The sequence below is a fragment of the Vipera ursinii genome (genome assembly GCF_947247035.1).
Source record: "Vipera ursinii genome assembly, chromosome: Z".
Lineage (NCBI taxonomy): Eukaryota > Metazoa > Chordata > Lepidosauria > Squamata > Viperidae > Vipera > Vipera ursinii.
The window spans coordinates 78,329,492-78,350,927 of NC_139517.1; the positions used below are offsets into that span (position 1 = coordinate 78,329,492).

Genomic DNA, 21,436 nt, shown 5'->3' on the forward strand with positions numbered 1-21,436 from the left:
TAAAGACAACTTTTCCCACAAACAAAAGTTCATAGGTTATTGATGTAAGACTTATGACAACTGAAAAGAGGCAGAGGCTATTCATTAAAGTTATTAGCAAGAAGCCAAATATTTATTTGCTTAAACGTTAGCAGACTATACAGTGTACAGTCATTATTCCCAAGGCTTTATTTTATTCACATGATTAGCAATAATACATTGATGGAGTTTCCACTGACAAATTACAGAAAAGCTGGTGCTAAATACTCACACACACAAAATACACACAACATGAAAGAATCTTCTGTAACATGTACTTCTTACCGGCATTAGCTGATTGATATCTTAGGACTGCAATTATTATCTTATAAAATATTTTCCCTTGATAACCTATATATATAACTAGTCAAGGACAGAAGCAACCTAGAACTAAGGGGAAACTTCCTGACAGTTAGAACAATTAACCAGTGGAACAACCTGCCTACAGAAGCAGTGAATGCTCCAACACTGGAAGTTTTTAAGAAGAGACTGGACATCCATTTATCTGACATGGAATAGGGTTTCCTGCCTGAGCAGGGGGTTGGACTAGATGACCTCCAAGGTCCCTTCCAACTTCTTCTTCTTCTTCTTCTTCTTCTTCTTATTATTATTATTATTATTATTATTATTATTATTATTATTATTATTATTATCCTACATAATTTACTCACAACCAAGACTTGACTGAACATGAAAGAAGACTTATAGAAAAATAATTTTCAATGAAAAAAATGGAAACTAGAAATCAGGACAGTGAACTACAAAAACAGAACACAGTAAGATGATTCCTAAACAAATAGCCAGAGTAAAAACTTTTCTGTGAATCAAAGAAATAAACAGCTAATTGATCTGGCTAGTATAAGAAACAATGCAAAATATTCAGCAGCTCATGTTTTCACAGGAATGGATGAAGGGTCATTACTTGAATTTGTTTCATTCCAACTAAATATCTTTTTATATTTTTTTATTTAATTGCTTAAAAATCATAACCAATGTTTTTTTGTTTCTCAAATACACATTTTTATATTGAATTCTGCCAAATATGCATTTTTGAAATATGCTTTCCATGATACAATAAATTATTTTTATTAAATTTGTTTGAAGTTTTGTGATTTTAATGCAGAATTACATTCCAAATTTGTTTGCTATATTTGGCTAAATTGAAAGGAGAATTTATTTCAGGACCTCCTACATGATTGTGAGAATAGCCTTTGCTTGCAAAATAACATGAGGTTCCCACAAGGCTTCCTCTGTAGGAAAGCTGAGGAAATCAGTAGTCCAGGCAGTTCAAATGAATATAGGTTTATTGTATGCTACTGCTCTCTACAATAATCTAAACTACTAACAGTCAAAACAAATTGATAGATAAGGGTCAACAGAATTCAAGATCTCTTGTGGGCAGGAGAAGGAACATCCCACCCTTTGGCCAGCCTGATCATCTCCTACACTGAGCTTCGCATCAGCCAGAAACCTCTCAGAAGCTGCAAAAAAACAGAAAAGTTGGGGGCTGCTGGGCCCTGGATTTGGCCCTGGGTGCATGAGTGGCTAAGTGGGTAGAAAGCTCAAGGCCTGCAATCTGAAGCTACTTTCTGCCCACTCCAGACAATCTGAATTCCCCTAGGTAGATGAGTGGCTGGGTGAGAAGGAAGCTCAAGGTTGCAAGCTGCAGTATCTTTACATGCACTGCAGCTAGTCTGAGCTTTCCCAGATAGATGAGTGGTTGGATGGGAAGGAAGCTCAAGGCCTGCAAGTGAAGGACTCTGAGTGCCAGGGGAACGTGGGGAAGCCTTGGGAGGCCCAAGCAGGCAAGCCTGGGCTTGTGCTAGCCTCCCAGGGCCTCCCTTACCTCCGAGGTACCTATGCTCTACTTAATGACCACACCCAGAAGAACAGGGTAGGGGTTGTTAAGCAAGGCAATCACGTGAGTTCCTCACTTAATGACTATCACAATTTGTGACCATAATTGGCAGGCTCCATTACTGTTGTAACTGAAGGACTACCCGCATAATACTTCAGAGCTTTTTACTTGTATATGTATTCTCAATCAACTTATACAAATCTGATTTGCTCCACAGGAGATCAAAAGGGCTAAAAGTTAGCATGAATTGTCAATCTAGTGACTGCAGGGTAGCAGAGAAATTTGTACCATCAGCTTCTCACTTCAAGTTCAATCTTTGTTATTTAGACTGAATTCATATACAGTACTGTAATTTTAAAAATCATTTTCTTAAAAGTAGATTTCATGGAAATCGATCAGGTGCATATAAATGTACAAATGTACAAAAATAGAGCCAAACATTAGGATACAAACATATGCATGCAGCAAAATTTTATTCAAATACATTATCCATAAAATTAATCACAAGTTTAACCAGTAAATTACATAACAATAAACAAGAATCCATGTTGCTCATGTTTTATATTGTATTTACAATGCCTTGGTCTTATAAGTTACCAGAAACAAATCTAATTGGCACAGATAGATCTTTGCGGAAGTTGAATAAAAAATTATAATTTGCCTAAAAAAGCATTTTAAGAAAATGTATCAACGTAAGAAAACCTTGATGCAAATAGAAAAAAAATCTTGCACCTCATATTCCATATGAGTTGAAAGAACAACATCAGAAGTCTCCAGCAGCTACTTGTGAGTCATTTTATTCCAAATAACACAAACCCATATCAGATGTCATTTGTAATGCAACACATCTCATAAATAAGTCTGGAGAGCAGAGCATATTTATGCTGCAATTCTTAGCAGACTTGCTAAGACTTATGATCCTTATGACGTATGTCTAGTGTAAGTCTGACATACTCTCTAGATACTATAGAAGCCTTTCAGCAAATCTGAAGCACCCTTGAGGCCATGTTAATAATTTTTGATAATACACAGGAAGCGATGGGTTTGATTATTAGGAGAAAGCAGTTTCTAGAGCAGGGATGGATACCAAAGAAATGCAATCTGTTAAGGCTGAAACAAAACAAGGGTATCATAGTTTTTCCCATAAATTCACAAAGATGTCCTTATCCTGTGTTGACTGTATAGATATGTGAAATGGCTGATATAAACATTTTTCTTTTCCAAGTCAAATGATGATCCCTCCTCAGAAAATCAACATCTCAAATTACTAACTTCCACAATTTAGAGACAGGAAACCATTTCCCTCCTCTCCGCAATTTTGAATTAGGCTTGGTTTCCGTTCTCCTAGAATTCTACATTGACCTTGAATTGGATTTATATCAAGTCACCCAAAGAGATTCCTCAAGCGGATGTGCTTCAAAATATTATCAGACATTCGCAAAAGACAAAAACAACAAAAATCTGAAGGTTCAAGATTAGAACAGCCTTTAGGAAAGCTATTCTCCTTTCAAAAAATATCTATTCTCACTGCAGATTTGCAATTTAAACAATAACAAAAAGAGATATCTAAATTTGTTTGGTAAAATAAAAGACTGAAAGTCCTGCCTGATGCTAAAGCCTTACTAAACCTGAAAGAGTACTTTGAAGCCTGTTGCTTAGTTTGGTTGAAAGAATGGGTAAGGCTGAGAAATACAAGTTTACTGGAGTTGGAAGGGCATGGTTTTAGATTTAGGGGGCATGCCTACTTACAGTATGATGAAGTTAAGATTTATGTAGATGTCAGAAATAATTTTGATAGACAAGTCATTATGAGAATTTGGAACAAACATAATCCTAGAATATGTTCAAAAATACCTTTATGGTCATTCCCATAAGAAGCACATTAAAGAAAAAAATCACAACTAAATAAAATATTTAAGGTATATTGAATTGCTAAAACCACACAATATGCAACAAATCAGCAAGCACCTAGAGACAAACTAAGTCATAACATGGGTTTCTCAAAAACACATCATTCCAGTCAAATCTTATTGCATTCTTTGACAAAGTGACAACATTAGTGGATCAGAGGAATGCTGTGGATATAATTTACTTGGACTTCATTAAGGTATTTGATAAAGTAGACCACAACCTACTACTTGATAAGATAGAAAAATGTGGATCAGACAGTATCACCACCAGATGGATTCATAAGTGGCTAACCAACCGCACCCAACATGTACTCTTCCAATGGAACTGCATCTAAATGGAAGGAAGTATGAAGTGGATACCTCAAGGCTCTGTTTTAGGCCCAGTACTCTTCAACATCTTCATAAATGATCTGGATGAAGGGCCTTTATAATGCCTTGGTAAGACCACACTTGGAATTTTGCATCCAGTTTTGGTCACCATAATGTAAAAAAGATGTTGAGACTCTAGAAAGAGTGTAGAGAAAAGCAACAAAAATGATTAGGGGACTGGAGGCCAAAACATATAAAGAACGATTGCTGGAATTGGTTATGTCTAGTTTAATGAAGAGGACAAGGAGTGACATGATAGCAGTGTTCTCAGGAGTTGCCACAAAGAAGGGGGAGTCAAACAATTCTCCAAAGCACCTGAGGGCAGGACAAGAAGCAATGGATGGAAACTAATGAAGGAGAAAGTAACCTAGAACTAAGGAAAAGTTTCCTGGCAATTAGAATAATTAATCAGAGGACCAATTTGCCTCCATAAGTTGTGAATGCTCCAACACTGGAAGTTTTTAAGAAGAGATAGTATAGGGTTTCCTGCCTGAGCAGGGGATTGGACTAGAAGACCTCCAAAGTCCCTTCCAACTCTATTATTCTGTTCTGTTCCTAGAATCAGCGGGCCCAAAGCTCAAAGCCACTCAGTATTCCCAGGGTTCATTTGAATCCTGATGTTCTCCATCCAGATCTCTCCAAAGATAGGACATTCACAACATTGCTTAATTCCACAAAAACAGAAATGTGCAGTAGTGTATTATCAACATACTAATGATACGTCAACCCATGATGGAAGGTAACTCAACCTTTTAGAAAAAGATAATACAATCTAATGTAACCAGAATGAACATTATATTTTACTCCAACCATACTTTTTATCCCAGTGCTGAATAGTCTGGTCATAAATAGAAAAATAATTATTCTAGCAAATGAACTTCAATAATAAGCCAGTATTTACTTACAGATAAAGAGAAAGACATCAAGTTGGCAAAAAAGCATTGGGGCAGCAGTGACTACCAATTTCCTGCTGGCTTCCCCACTGACTTTGTTTGTGGAAGCTGAGAAGGAGAATTGAAAACCACAATCTCATGATCGAGGAGATGTTGCCACAGCCACAACTTTGCAAATAAAGCTGAACTGAGCATAGTAGAAATTTCAATTGCACAGGAGTAATGGGTACTAGATTATTTTTATACATTTTTCAAATTAGTGGATTTTGGGTACTTTGATTCAAAAATTGTTGCAATATAATATACTGTTTGGGCTAATGTGAAGGGACAAACAAACAGATAAACACAGTGAGAGTTTTAGTAGCATATAGATTAAGAATTGATACCTTAGTAGTCTTCCTCTTTCTTTCCCTATTAATTTTCCTACTATGTAAGGAACAGTTTTTATTTGTTTGTTTGCTTCCATAAACCAGGTTGAGAGAATTTCCTATTCAAAAGGAAGTTAAATATAGCTTTGGTATGCTTGGTTAATTAACAGACTTTCTAGGAGCATGTTGGTATGGTATGGTGCAGTACAGTTGCGGTGCTGTGTGATGCAATGTGATGTAATGTAATATAAATATTCTTCCTGCTGCTATAAGAACTGGGAAAACTTATAGTTATGGTTACATATTTAGATATAATGATAATATACTGTAAAATAAGTCACCATTATTTATTCCCTTAGAAATAGTAACTTCTTTAAAATCAGTGAATTGAGACATTCTAGTTTTTAGCTTAAAATCTGAACTCTTAAGCTACCATAGCATTTAATGAATTTCAGGAGCATCTTCTAATTTTTATTCAACAACATGCATATATTTCATGGATCCAAAACTGTATTTTTCAAGAGGCAAAGAAAATATTCAAAAAGCCACTCGGTGGATTCTGAACAATTAAAGAAGCATAACTGCATCAGAAAAATTAATCCATTGTTATACCAAAAATGACCTAGCTCATAGCCCAAAAGTACAACTCTACAATTTTCACTAACATAGGATTATTTTTCTCCAAACAAATGTTCAAGATAGTACAATTCATATCATTACTTAGTTTGCCACAAATTCTACAAAAAGTAATGTTTTAATGAATATATAGATTAGTCTGGTGCTTTCAAAATCAGGATTGAAAACATCTGTATGAATAGAGTTCCTAACTAAAAAAAAAGATCTCTGGGCACAGAAAGAAATTTCTGTAGTTTTTAGGCCATACCATGAATATATAGGTCAGACATAAGCAAATTAGCTCCCAATAAACCACCATGCATTCTTTTGAAGAGGGCAACAAGATCAGAATAGCTGCAGATTTAGCAAGGGAATAGACAATATGTATTAGGCTTTTTAGCTTTGGAGAGATCAAGTAGAGAAAAGGTCACAACTTCTCCCTTCTGCAGAGTCTGCAGAAACATTGTTCTAAAATAAGTAATAAATTCAGAGCACAATAAATCGATAATTGACAAGTATATTAGGCAGTATTCTCAATTCATTTTAGAAGCAGATCCAGGGAGCAGCTTTAGAAAATCTTCAAAAATAAGTCAATAATATGCTGCCTTGGAACATTCACATTCAGTTTGTGCCAATTCAGTTTTTTGTTAGCTCACTTGGAAGCAGTGGTGGGATTCAGCCAGTTTGTACCAATTCAGCAAAACCGGTAGCTAATTTTTTTGTTGCCCAGGCCCAGAATGGACTTCCAGAAGTGGCATCCACACAGAACCAGTTGTTCACATATCTGAATCCCACCACTGGTTGGAAGGCTGCAATATTTTCAGACTGGCTATCACAAGTTAAGTGAATCCACCCACAATTCCATTATACGGTATGAAAAAGATTTACCGTATATACTTGAGTATAAGCCGAATTTTTCAGCCCACTTTTTGGGCTGAAAAATTCCACTTCGGCTTATACTCCAGTCAACAAAAAAACTTACCAAGGACTTGTGCGCGGCCGAGGCTTTGGAGCTTCCGGGATCGCGCTCACCTCTCCCAAGCCACCGCCGTCCGGAGACCTGCCGAAGTTTGGGGAGGTTTGGGGAGGTGCGCGCGCACCTCCCCAAACCTCCCCAAACGAAGCCGGGTCTCCGTTCCTCTGCGCCCTGCCTGCCTGCTTCTTTCCACAGCGGAAAGAAGCAGGCAGGCAGGGCTCGGAGGAACGGAGACCCGGCGACGTTTGGGGATATTTGGAGAGGCGCCCAAACCTCCCCAAACGTCGCCGGGTCTCCGTTCCTCCGCCCCCTGCCTGCCTGCTTCTTTCCGCTGTGGAAAGAAGCAGGCAGGCAGGGCACAGAGGAACGGAGACCCGGCGACGTTTGGGGATATTTGGAGAGGCGCCCAAACCTCCCCAAACGTCGCCGGGTCTCCGTTCCTCCGCCCCCTGCCTGCCTGCTTCTTTCCGCTGTGGAAAGAAGCAGGCAGGCAGGGCACAGAGGAACGGAGACCCGGCGACGTTTGGGGATATTTGGAGAGGCGCCCAAACCTCCCCAAACGTCGCCGGGTCTCCGTTCCTCCGCCCCCTGCCTGCCTGCTTCTTTCCGCTGTGGAAAGAAGCAGGCAGGCAGGGCACAGAGGAACGGAGACCCGGCGACGTTTGGGGATATTTGGAGAGGCGCCCAAACCTCCCCAAACGTCGCCGGGTCTCCGTTCCTCCGCCCCCTGCCTGCCTGCTTCTTTCCGCTGTGGAAAGAAGCAGGCAGGCAGGGCACAGAGGAACGGAGACCCGGCGACGTTTTGGGATATTTGGAGAGGCGCCCAAACCTCCCCAAACGTCGCCGGGTCTCCGTTCCTCCGCCCCCTGCCTGCCTGCTTCTTTCCGCTGTGGAAAGAAGCAGGCAGGCAAGGCACAGAGGAACGGAGACCCGGCGACGTTTGGGGATATTTGGAGAGGCGCCCAAACCTCCCCAAACGTCGCCGGGTCTCCGTTCCTCCGCCCCCTGCCTGCCTGCTTCTTTCCGCTGTGGAAAGAAGCAGGCAGGCAGGGCACAGAGGAACGGAGACCCGGCGACTGTGTATTCAGGCTTGCAAAATGGCGGATCGAGCCTCTGCTGGCGGCAGAGGCTTGCAGAACGGCGGATCGGCTTATACTCGAGTCAACAACTTTTTCCAGTTTTTGGGGGTGAAATTTGGGGTCTCGGCTTATACTCGAGTCGGCTTATACTCAAGTATATACGGTAGGTGATATCACCATTATTTTTTTCCTTTTGCTTAGAGAAAGAAAATCTACAGTACAACTTTCTATAAGTCATAATTGAAGAAAAAGAGAATAATTGATTCTATTGTGATGCATTTACAATAACTGCAGTGAAGAAGTATGAATGAATTACTAGAAATTTTGCAGTGATCATTAGTAGTAGGAACTGAGAATAAACAAGCCTTTTAATAGATAAGTTCTGAGTGGGTGGTATTCATCCCGCTTGGAAGGAGAAAAAGGTCACTGTCTCATAGGAAGCATACAGTTGAAATACCCATCATAGCATCATAGCAGGGAGATCATGTGCTATAAACAATACCATTGTGTTTTTATTGTGCCTCTAAAGTTGTATTCCATTGAACTAATTGCATAGTTTTTTTCAATTGTATTCTTACCTGCCTAGCAACCCTTCGGGCTTCCCAGTAAGGCTTTGAATCTTCTACAGATTTTCCAATCTTCTTCACAAGTTCATCCAGTTTTATTGTAGCTTCTGTCAGAACTGAACGGAATTTCTGACGTGCGTCCTACAAAGAAAAACACAGCAAATCTGCTAATACCTATTTCTCATAGATCACTAGCACTAAGTCATTTTAGGTAAAACTAGGATTAGTTACCTAGCAGAACAATATTTGTGTAACTCAATTTCAAAGTTAATAAAATCAATGAAAACCTGAGATAGTGCTAAACATAATGTATTATACTTCTGAATTTTATCATTTTTAACACTTTCTGATACAACCTGATGTGAGAAGAGATAGAGTTTTTAAAAGATGTGAATCTTTGTTCACATAATCAAGTAATCTTCACTGAGCTTTAATCTAAATAAAAAGCAGTATTTCACAACATCTGCTCTGTCCCAAGTTTCAACTCTTAATGCAACATTGAGACCAGCATAAGTATACAACTTTTTATATTTTCAGGGAGAAAATCCTTTGGCTCTTTAGAAACATTAATCACTTTCCTCATTCCTTAACAGGTTACTTTTTCCAAATTACTAACTACTAAATGGCCTTTAAAGGAAAAGAAAAAATATCTTTAATTTCATATTAATATTCAATCAATTAATAGCTTTACTGAACAACATTAGTGTATTCTCAATCTCCTTTCTTCAAACAACCCTCCTCCTTGTTTTGTGTATTATTTCTTTTTCTTCAACTACCTAAAGTAGGATATAAGTGATTAAATTATTCTTCTATTAGCCAACATGACCTAATTAATTGCCTTGGTTTGCTACACAATATAGTGCTGTTCCTAGATCTAAAACCTGGAGATGGAAAACTCAAGATGGATATTATCCACACCTCAAACAGGATAGAAGATTTCTGAGCAGACTAACGTATTTACTAACATTTGGAAAAGGATCCAGGGAGTCAATCTTTTCTTTCAGTGTATATATTATTGGCAATATTAAGATAAAGAGCATGCATCCTCCTAAAGGGAAGGAGAGAATAAGTAGCAGAATAGCAAAGAGCACCATCCTTTAAAAAGATAATACAGGTAGTCCTCAACTTACAACCACAACTGGGACCAAATTTTTCATTGCTAAGCAAGGTAGTGCTTCATCACTGGAGGCTTTCAAGAAGAGATTGGACAGCCACTTGTCAGAGATGGTATATGATCTCCTGCTTGAGCAGTGGGTTGGACTAGATGACCTACAAGTTCCTTCCAACTCTGATATTCTGTAAGATTCTGTAAGTCTGTAAGTAGTTTTAAATAAGATATGCCCAGTTTTACGCCCTTTTTTTGCCCAACTTCCTCTCCTTGATTCTGCTTGTCAGAAGCTGACTGGGAAAGTTGCAAATGGCAATCACATGACCCCAGGATGCTGCAACTCTCATAAATACAAGCCAGTTGCCAAGCACCCAAATTTTATTCATGTGTCTATAGGGATGGTCCAGGAATTGGTTGCATGTCACTTTTTTCAGTGTCATTGTCACTAAATTAATAATTATAAATTGAGGAATACCTGCATAAGCTTCATTGTACCCAAAGCTGATCAAATGATTTTGACATCTGAGGCAAATAAATATCTGTCCTTAGAAAGAGAAACAAAACAGGAAATTGAAAAATTGCTACTCTTTCAATTCCCTGAAACAATCATCCCATTCTAGGAGGACTGAAAGAAATGTAATGACACCAGTGTTATAAATTGCCAACAGATAGCAGTACTGGTACAGTAGAAGCTCTGTCATGTTCTTTAGCATCTATTCTTTCACTTCAGTTAGCAGAAAGCTGTACTACCGTATTATATATTGCTATACTTTGTGAAATGACCAAGAAAAAAATGTTTAATTGTGCACCATGATTTTATTCTTGATTGCTGAAGGAGTTCTTTCACTCAGAGTTCACTGCCAGCTACAGGTGGTTTACACTAATTATGTTGACAAAAGTTCTGTACCAAAATATATGAAGATGGTGAAGAAGGAAGAGTTTATCAATGTGATCAAGAACAAAGTGGATAAGCTGTGATAGCAACCAAAAGGTTTCAAATGAGAAAGACTGAAGAACTAATTAAGGACTATCAGTAGATTGTTAAAAGGGTGCTGCCAAGCTCAGCATTTTTCATAGGAATGTGTAGTATTGATCTCCTTCAGTATCAGAGGCTTTGTGCAAGATGGATCCTCACATGCAAAGATAAATTTAGGAGTTGAACTTTGCAAGCAATTGTTGCCATACTAAAAGAATGAAAATTAAAAAAAAAATCCCAGCACTGTGACCACTGATGAAAAATGGGTGCATCATTATGACCCAGAAACAACATGTCAGTCCATGTAATACCATCACAAACTTCACCAGTGAAGCAAAAAATTCAAAACCCTTTGTCAGGAAAACCTACAGTAATAGGGGTTGGGGGTTGTAGCTTTTTTTGGATGCAGATCATGTTATTTGATTTCTTTGAACCTGGCACCACACTTAGTTCAGAATGCTGCATGTTAATAAGCGACCTGGCCATCAAAACTGCATGATTATGGATGAAACGTGTAACAGTGATGCCCATTGTCATAAGGGCACTGGGAACTATGTCCAAAAACTTTGCAAACTTTGAGGTATCATTCAGTTGACTGAGTTTCTTGTTTTATGAATAAAAGTATAATAATAATAATAATAATAATAATAATAATAATAATAATAACAACAACAACAACAACAACAATAATAATAAAAAAGTTGGAAGGGACCTTGGAGGTCATCTAGTCCAACCCCCTGCTCAGGCAGGAAACCCTATACCATTTCAGACAAATGGCTGTCCATTCTCTTCTTAAAAACTTAAAAACGTATTGATGGTAGTGAGAACTGCCAGGATTGGCATTGCTAAGTGATGTGGTCACATGATGGCATGTTATAACTACATTGCTTAGTGACAAAAATTCCAACCCCAATTGCTATGGTAATCCAAGGATTACCTGTAAATTTAGATAACAAAAGAACTGATTTCAAAATTGTTTTCCTGCTTCATTTATTAAAATATTCCCTATTTAAATTAAAATTATGGAAGTATAGGCATTACTGTTCATTCAACCCTCTTACCTAATTGTACAGCAGACTCTGAACTTCAGAGTTCATTTTTGTGTTTCTGCAAGCTTGAATATTTCTTCAAAAATAAAGTCTTGCATTAGTTGTCCCTCCAAAATTACTTAAATATGGTTGGTTGTTTCTAAGTCTGAACCAATAGTTTATTTTGTGTTTTTATTTTTTGTATTCTGCCTTTATTATTTTTACAAATAACTCAAGGTGGTGCACATATCTAACATACCTTCCTCCTCCTATTGTCCCCACTACAACAATCATGAGCTGGGTTGAGAGTGAGTAAGTAGCCCTAGGTTACCCACCTGGCTTTTTTGGCTAAGGCAGGACCTGAACTTACAATTTCCAGCTTTCTAGCTTGGTGCCTTAATTACTAAACCAAATTGGTCTTTGTTGATTGTTTTTGAGATGTTTCTGATGAGGATAACAATGCCATACCTCATGTGATATCTCATTTAATGACCATGGTGATTTGCTTAACAATCACTTGTGAGGCTACTGGAACTGCTGTCACTAAGCAGAAGAGTCATAATTTGTACTTAACAACCACTTCATTTAGCATCAGAATTACCAATCCCAATTAGGCCAAGCTTAAGCGATGACTACTTGAACTACTAGTATTATTATCATATAAAGAATATTATAATAACATTAGAGATGTGTTGGTTGGGAATGTAAAATATATGTATTGTTTTATTTGCAGACGATACTATATTGTTGGCTCAGAATCCAAATGATTTGCAAAACACATCAGACTGCCTGATGCAGGGGTGTCAAACTGGCGGCCCATGGTCTGGATACATCATGCACAGGCCATGCCCACCCCCGCTCCGCAAAGACAAAAAATGTTGTGCAACGTCATGATACATCATGTGACAAGATCAAGTTTGACACCTGTGGCTTGATGCAATATGGAGTACAGTTATGAAAATTCATACTTTCAAGACTAAGGCACTTATATTTGACAGGAAAGTAAATAAGTTCAAGTTACTCATAAACTGAAAAAAGCACTTGATTCACAAGGATGATTCCTGCATTCTGGTAGATTATTACAAAAATATGGAGAAATTGCAAATTTTTAAGATGCAGATACTGATAGAAATGGATGCAATATGCAATCTTTTGTGAGTAATGAATATTTGTCAAAAGAAGCAATGTATAAGGTTATGCTTCTGATTACTTTGTTATGTATATGTGAAAGTTGGATTTGCAAAGTGAAAAAATATAAAGAGAAATGAAAGACCAGTATGAAAGAAACACTTTGTAATACACATTCATATAAAAAGAATGAATGAGAACTGAACTGTAAAATATGAAGGAAAAGTAGGACAAGAAGAAGCCTGAGAAATTTGTAACTGGCTAGGGATGATGAGATTCTGGAAAGAGAGAAAGGAGAAGTTTAACAAGCAAAAGAAACTATATGAAGTGTTGTATGGATTTAATGGAAGTCAGGATAATTCGCTGGGGGACTAAATGGTATGGAGAGATATATCAAATAGTTTGGTATCGACTAAACTTTACACCGCACGCTTCTATTATGCATTTAATTTTTGTGCCTTACCCTTATTCCTTCTCTTGGTATAACGTTGCTTACCCTGGAAGGAAAGGATGATGGGTGTTGGTATATGTTTTGTTAATAGCTTGAAAAAGGTGGGTTTCCTCAAAGTAAGTACTCAATTTTTCTATTTTACATGAATTGATCAAGATTTCACACATTGGCTTTTGAAATGGGAAAATAGCAATCAGGAACTGAGGTGTAAAATCAGGGTGGCTATGTGAATTGCATTTAACAGAAGAACATAAAAAATTTCATATTTTGCTTTTTAATTTCTGCTCTACATCCTATAATCCTATAACAGTCTGTCATGTGCAAATTTAATGCCAAGTAATAGCTAAACAAGTTTCCTTTGCTTATTTGAAAGTTGTTTCAGCTCATCAGGATCATATAAGGGGGGTAAACATGAACCTTGGTTTAGCAACCATGGTAGCAAATAATATGCTAACCCCTGTTACAGCTCAACCCTATGTGTGAACTTAGCCAGTAGCATGTGACAGTGTAGGAAGGAATGTCTACATTGCTGAAAGAAATGACAGTATAACCATCCAGAGGAATTGAATTTCAGGCCAGTAATTTCCAGTGTTTATTAAGAACCATGAGAATTCCAAGTAGAGAAGGCTGCTGAGACCAGCATAGACTTCAGTATTTATGAGATACAGTAAAGATGTTGCCATGGGATTCCTTCCTATGACCTCAAATTTTGTTCAGAACTTTTCACAAATATTTATTTGGTTGAAAGGCCAAAGCAAAACAAATTTCCCAGCTGGGAATTTCAAAACATCAAAAACACCAGAGACTTTTAACACTGAGTTAGTCTCTGTAAATTCAATTAATTTGAAGGTAGCATCTTCCTACTTGATCCACATACAAACTTGTGTATAACAGAGAATAAATATTTTAAAGTGGAATTTAATTGTCAGAAGTATTTGTAGCCTGAAATAAACAAGAACAGAATTAGAAGACTGATAGTAATAAAAAAGAGCACAATGATTTACATAATTGTGATACAAAACAGAAGGAAGCGTCCATTGATGCAGGACAGCTGGTAAAAAGCAGAAAGGACAGAGGAACAGCACAGAACAGCTGTAAGCAATGACAGAATGACTCCAGAGCACTGAACTGATTAATGTGGTTCTTCATCCAGAGCATAATCATTTTACTGCCAATTCTAAGGATGTGATTTAAAAGCTATAACATTATTATTAGCAATAGAATATAGTGCAGTTTTCTTTTGGTTGTCTGATTTGGTTAAGGAGCAGGAAAACTAACAATATACTGGCCTGGGTGCTGTTTACGAAATGACATTTGGGAAATACAAATGTGATCAGAATTGAGCTCAGAATCTCAGGCATTGAGCAAATGGCTGCTTTGCTCCTTGATATTAATCCTGGCACTCCCAGTTATGGTTGTTAAGCAATCTCCTGGAGAGTTAAATGGGCAGAATCCCAGGTTAGGAGCATGAAGTGTCTCTCATGGAAAGATCCTGGGAGGATCCACAGGGGAGGGGATTCTCATTGGGCTGCAAGGATGGAGCTAAAATCTTGAGGATTTTAACTCTCTTCACCCAATCCATCAAAGGATTTCACCCCAATGGCCAGAGGGGAGGGGAAATCTTTCATTGGGCTAAAAATCTCAGTTCTGAGGGGAGAGAGAGACAGAGCTAAGATTTCCCCAAAAGAGCTCTTTCAGCCAGCCCACAAAGACTAGAGAGAAAGCTTCTAAGTAGGCAGCAGCAGCAGCAGCTTGCAATCTTCTCTGCTAGCTTCCTCACTGATCTTCTGAGGAAGTCTTTTTCTCAGAGAAGATTACAAATGGTGATTACATGACTGTGAGGTGCTTGGCAACTGGTCGTAAGTGCAAACATGTTTCCAAGCACCCTATTATGATCATGGGACCATGGGGAATGACACAACACTGACAGCCAGGTCCTTTCTGAAGCTTAGTCATTAAACAACCAGTGATAAATCAAAGACTACCTGTACGTTAAACTTTTAGTACTTTGATTTCTTAAACTAGACAAAGTAATCTTTGGTAAATAAAATAGAAGTTGTTCTTCTTAATGAATTTCTAAAGTTAAATTCCAATAGGAAATTGTTGGGCTAGAATGGACAAACTGGTTTGGTATGATTTGATAAGATCAACATTAGGAATGGCTACTTCATTTCAAAACACATTGTTGCTCATTAAGGGATTCATACATTATTAACTAAATATCAACAGGGCTATCTGACAAAACCTATCTGGGCTTGCATGCTAATCAGGGTTGAACCTGGATAATATTTCAAAGAAAACCACCCTAGCAGAGATTAGAAATTAACAAAACATCCTGGAAAAAAAGTTAATGGCAGATATCGTCAATACTATAGTCAGAAGAGCTGTATAGATTGCATTCAAATAGCTTCCAGAGCTTAAGCTTGATTTAAGCTTATCTTCCTATATCAATCACTATTCAGAGTGGTTGGAAATTCTGAAAGCTGAAGTACAACATATTCAAGGTAGTGAGTATTCCAGGAATAGTTCTCTCATTTTGGACATTTCCTCTTAATTTTGTTTCACCTGCATAGTTTCTAGACTGTTTTTCCACCTGCCTTACAATATAAAAAACATTTCTCTATTTTGTTTTTGCATTTAGGCACATATGTGTGTAGATTTAACTCTATCAAATCAGTCTGATGTACAATGAGTTATTTTATATTTAGGATGCTGTAAGGCAAAAATTAAATATTTTACTATAATAAGTAATAATAAAAGAAAACAGAGCTGTGGGGATATTCAGAAAGAATAATGTAAGTGAAATGTGTGCAGATACATGTAGCCTATTTTTGGCTTATTTGTTTTTTACAAGCTTTTGGTCATACACAAGCTCTGATTTAATTCTGGTCTATAAAAAAATGGAAGAAATCAGCTCACCAGGTATAGACTTTTTGTGATTTATTAAAGTTAGACCTACTGAGAGGAGTAAAGAACAAGGGATAACACAACTATCTAAGACAAATCAGGATTGAAAACAATCTCTTCAGTTCCCTAAAACTTTGCAAAAAAATAAGGCTAAAACACATTTTGAAACAACGTGTAGAATATGGTCACAGCTGCGGATATTAGTCAGCCCAAGAGAGGAACCATAACATAGAGATGGTTGCCTCCTAATCCATTATATATATGATTATATAGTTTCTTGTAAATGGTTGTATAGTATTTCTGGTGTTTTTTTAAATAAGCACTGATGTGTGGCTAGATTCTGGGTTTTGATACAGAATTATATCTATACATTTTGTGCCATTGTGCCCAGAGTAAAAAATGACAGTAAAGGTTATCTATCTATCTATCATCATGAAAAAGGAATACTTTTTCCCTCTTGATATATTGGATTGTATTTATGAGAGTTGAAAGAATCATATGGCATTTTTACTGCCCAATAAAATTTTTAATTTTTTTTTCTGTTGATAAATCTTAAATACAAAATTAAATAATTATTTATTTCTTTAATTATATTTCTCATACATTGATCCTTTAGTTTCACAGAAAGTTCCTTTTTTTAAAAAAAAGCAGAATTGAATTGTGCCCATTTTATTGCAACTCCAAGGATTTGCAGGTAAGTGGTCTTTTGTCTTTATGCACTAAACTATTTTTTGCAAGAGATTTTAAGTTACAAAAATGGATGGCATCCATAAACACAGTTATTTGAATGACATAGAAACAGATAGACTTGAGAGAGGTTAGATATAATAATATGTTTGCTTTATTGCTAAATGAAAAATGTGTGCTAGAAATAATTTCCTTTTTCTGGACAACATAAATACTTTATATTTTTAATCTTAGCAATAAAGAAATAGTTTTGTTTCTCAAAACTGAAATTAACCAGGCTATGACTGCACCCCAATTATTTTCCATTATGCTTCTTTTATCCAAAGAATTGATGAAAAGCTGCATGCGTGGGTATATAACGTACATACATGCACACACACAAATCCACACACAAACACACACAAAAATCTGATCTTTTTCCCTATTCAACTGAGTTATTTGTGACCTATGAAGAAACAGATTACAGGAACAAATTATGTAATATAATGAAAAAAATTGTATTTTTTAAAACAAACTACTTAAAATTGTGTCACATATGTATATTGATATTTTTTTCTGTTAATTTAAAGGTGCGCATGCGCACATACACATACACATTCCCATTAGTGTTAATTCTACCACTTGAGTGTTACCAGTTCTTTTTATTCTATTCCAAGCAGCTTTCACATCCTCTTTTTCTTGCTGATTTTTCATTCCTTCCTTTGGAAGATTAATCTTGTAATATTTTTTCATACATATTAAAAACATTCTTTGACACCCATTTCTTTCATTTCTTCCCTTTTCCATCTTTTTTCCAAGATTCATTTCTGAATCTATCAACAACCTTTCATCAGTCTTGCATCTTTTAATTTTCTCAGTCTGTCATCACAAACTATCAAATTAATCATGATTTTACATTTGCCTGGTGTTTTTTTTACTATGTCTATATAGGAATGTATGCTTAAGCTATGTACTGGGGCGGAGTCTTTTTTCTAAGCAGATACTCATTAAATAATTGTTTTTAATTACCTTTCCTGTATTCCGATGTCTCATTCCCACCTTTCATCTCATATAGCAAAATAACTTCTTATCCAGTTTTACATTCATTCAAAATATTACATATTTTTGCAAAATTTATTGTGATACCTCTGTTATTATTATTTAACATCCAAACACTTCTATGGCATTTTGTAACATATTTTTTTCACTCTCACAAGCAGATTCCATACTCTATTTCCTTATATTTCAATTCATCCTTGGATGAATGTATCATTTACTTTCTCTCCCATGTAGTTGAACAATTTTCATCTAGTTATTTTTTCACAGAAGTTAATCTCTTATTTCATCATTCCCTAGAATGAAACAACTGTCTCCAATTATGGATTTCTACATTCATCCATCCATACAAACAATATGAAATTCATATTTTCTGACATACATTTCAGCCCTTTTGTTCAGAATTAACCCGTCACATCTCTGAATCTAATTAACAACTGCACTTCACAAGAACAGATTGTTTTCATTCAGATATATTATTTCCTTTCTCCTAGTTTAAAAGTACCATATTTTTGTTTCTTTCATTTCATCTATCCATTATGCTCCTTTATCATTTGCTCTCTTAAATTTGACATTATAATTCCCTACGTGCCATAACCATCAGCAGGTGGGCACATAAATATTGCATTCTGCTGCCTATCATAGTTTCAGTTTAACAACATATTCAAGTAATGTATTTAATAATGTAGAGAATGTGTAAACTAGAATACCAGCTTTATTTCTTTTTATACCAATACTAATAAAGAGTAGTATAGATCAGCTTTGTCATGTTTTTTGCCAATATATCAACAAACATACCCAAATCCAGTTTTATTCCTATCTTTCTATTCTGAAATGTTGCTCTAGAGAAGGATAGCAGTAGTAGGAATACATGCACTGTATTAATACATTGAGAATACAATTTCATAATCTAATATAAAGATAGTATAAAACTATCACTCTCTACAAGTTCACAGATACAGATCAAGAAAAACCACGAACAATTTGTCACGAACAGTTTGTCTAAAAGACAGGGACTTTCTTCTAAAGCAGAAATGCTTCTTTTTAGCCTTTAATAGTATGAACAAGGAATGCCAGGAAAAAAAATCTGAAAAGGTTCATGAAAGTTTACATAGAAAATATTTGATACACACAATACACAAGCTCATACTACAATTTTCTCCCACACAATTTACTAAAGTGTCTTTGTTCTCAGAGGTCATTCTTTACAAGCAATGTTCAAGTCAAGCTACCAAGGAGAGCCACGGACTACATAAATATGGGTCATAGCTCAACCTCAATACATCATTAAATACTTGACAGAAATGTTGGCAAAAACTCTCTGTTCCAAACTCTGAGCTCTCCAACCCATGTGTTCACACAAACTAATATCTATTCTTTGAGCTTTTTTCAAAATCCTAAATGTCTAAAACTCTTATTTCCTCCAATGTCTATTACTTTATTTTATTCAATGCATTTATCATAGTATCCCGCCCAAGCATGCTAATCTACACTTCAGATAACTCCATTCTTACTGTTAGAATAAGGCAGACATATCAAACACAAGGCCCGGGGGCCAGATCCGGCCCACAAAGTGGTTTCATGTGGCCCGCGAAGCCATCCTGGAAACAGGGAGGGAACAGCCCCCACTGCCTTGGCCCTGGACCAGAGACGCTCCTTCTGCCAGAGACCCTCAGATCTGTCCCACTCCTGCCCAGGACCCCATAGGCACCCTTGATGCGAACGATGTAGAGCTGGCCACGCCCACCCAGTAGGCCACACCCACCCAGGCCATACCCACCCGGCCCCCTGAGGACAACCGCAATGCTGATGCGGCCCTCAGTGAAATTGAGTTTGACACCCCTGGAATAAGGAATATCTTGCCTACAAAAAAGCATCTCTTCACTCTGTAGCATAAGAATGCCTGCAAATCTACTGGATTTATAAATATCTGTTAGATATTGTCCATGACAACATGACAAGGATCACAGAATCCTTCTCCTTCCTTACCCATGTCAGCGGATTCTGTTTAATGTATTTTCACAATCTCTCTACAATTCAAATTTTCTTCACTCTCGTAAAAAGTTTGTGTCTCCTACACTTAAAAAAAAAGATGCCCAGAAATTCCTGACAAGATTATCATGTACTATCATGGAATACTAGAAGGCATATTTTCATTCCTTAAGCATTGTAATCAGGAGTATATTTCCAACAAGTATTTATAAGGAATTTGAAAGCTAAATTACACATCACATTAATTGTGCATAATCAATATAAAAAGTTTATGTACAAAGTGTTAAAACGTTGAAGTGAGAAAACAAGCATGATCAGGAAATTGCCTTTCTACTTGAAAGCTACCTGAAAGCCAGGAACATAGCCAATGAGTGTTTCCTTTCTGGGGTTAATCAGCCCTTTTTTGAGAGGGGAGGATATTACATACAAAGGAAATAATTATAATTTCTTCCCTTGTATAATTGCCCTGATTCCATTTTGCCTTCAGTATAACAAAATACACAGATTTTTTTAAACAAAATTTTAGGCTGGCAAACAAATATGGATCTTATAATCCAAAGCATTTTGGGGAGAGCATATTGGGACAAGGCAGCCTTATATAGTATATTTGACGCATGGCTCCAGAGGCTGCAACTAAAACTCCTACAGTGAACATTTTCAATCTACTATTTTCCAGAGAAGTTGACAAGCAACTTTCAAAATTCTCCGCTAGCATGGCTTCTGTTTTGTTACTGGAAAATGGTTTGTATAGTTCCAACTCCTCTGGAGGATGGGTATGTTTGGGAAATACTGCATTCTGGCAACACCAGCTAGCAATCTGAAGTCATGATGAAAACTCCTTAATTTCACAATACATGGGCAGACTTACCCATAAGTTCAACTGGCAAACTGTGAGCATCCTTGGCCAAGCTAAGTTCAAAAACACTAGGGAATTCCTAGAAGTTTGGTGTTCAGACAAATCAGCTATCAACAGGCACACAGAATTAACACAACATTTACACACTATTCAGGAGAAAATAAAAAGGGAAAAAAGGAAAAAAAAGATCAGAACTTCACCTGGATAAACAGGAATTTATACTACAATTAATACCAGACTAATAATGAAGCAGTAAACAATACTCCACTCAAAGAACTACCAACTCAGACAAACAAACAGTAAACAACAACCTATTCAAGGAACTATTTAGAAATAAACATTTCCATCAACACTGACAAGAAAAACCACTGTATATAAACAGAGCAAATCTGAGTCCCTGCAGATGTTACCTAATTCAGGGGTACCCAACCATTCTAGCTCTGCAGACTGGGGACGGCAACAACAGCAGGGGAGAGGGGATGACTTCCGCAGCGTGCGCTGCTTGACGAATGAAGCTTCATGTGCTCATGCTCACCTGCTGCTTGTGTGGCCCAATTCCCAAAGGGCTGAAACCCTGACCTAGTTGGATAATGAAACAACTGCAAGAAAACCAAAC

At 37.0% G+C, this 21,436-nt stretch overlaps 1 protein-coding gene across 1 annotated transcript in view; it reads right to left on the reverse strand.

Annotated features, from left to right (window-relative positions):
- Positions 1-21,436, reverse strand: part of SH3BP5 (SH3 domain binding protein 5) — a 47,880-nt gene that overhangs the window by 15,161 nt on the left and 11,283 nt on the right. The window contains exon 3 of the mRNA XM_083376944.1: positions 8,665-8,793. Coding sequence (XP_083233070.1) covers positions 8,665-8,793 — 129 coding nt within the window. The remainder of the gene's footprint in view (positions 1-8,664; positions 8,794-21,436) is intronic.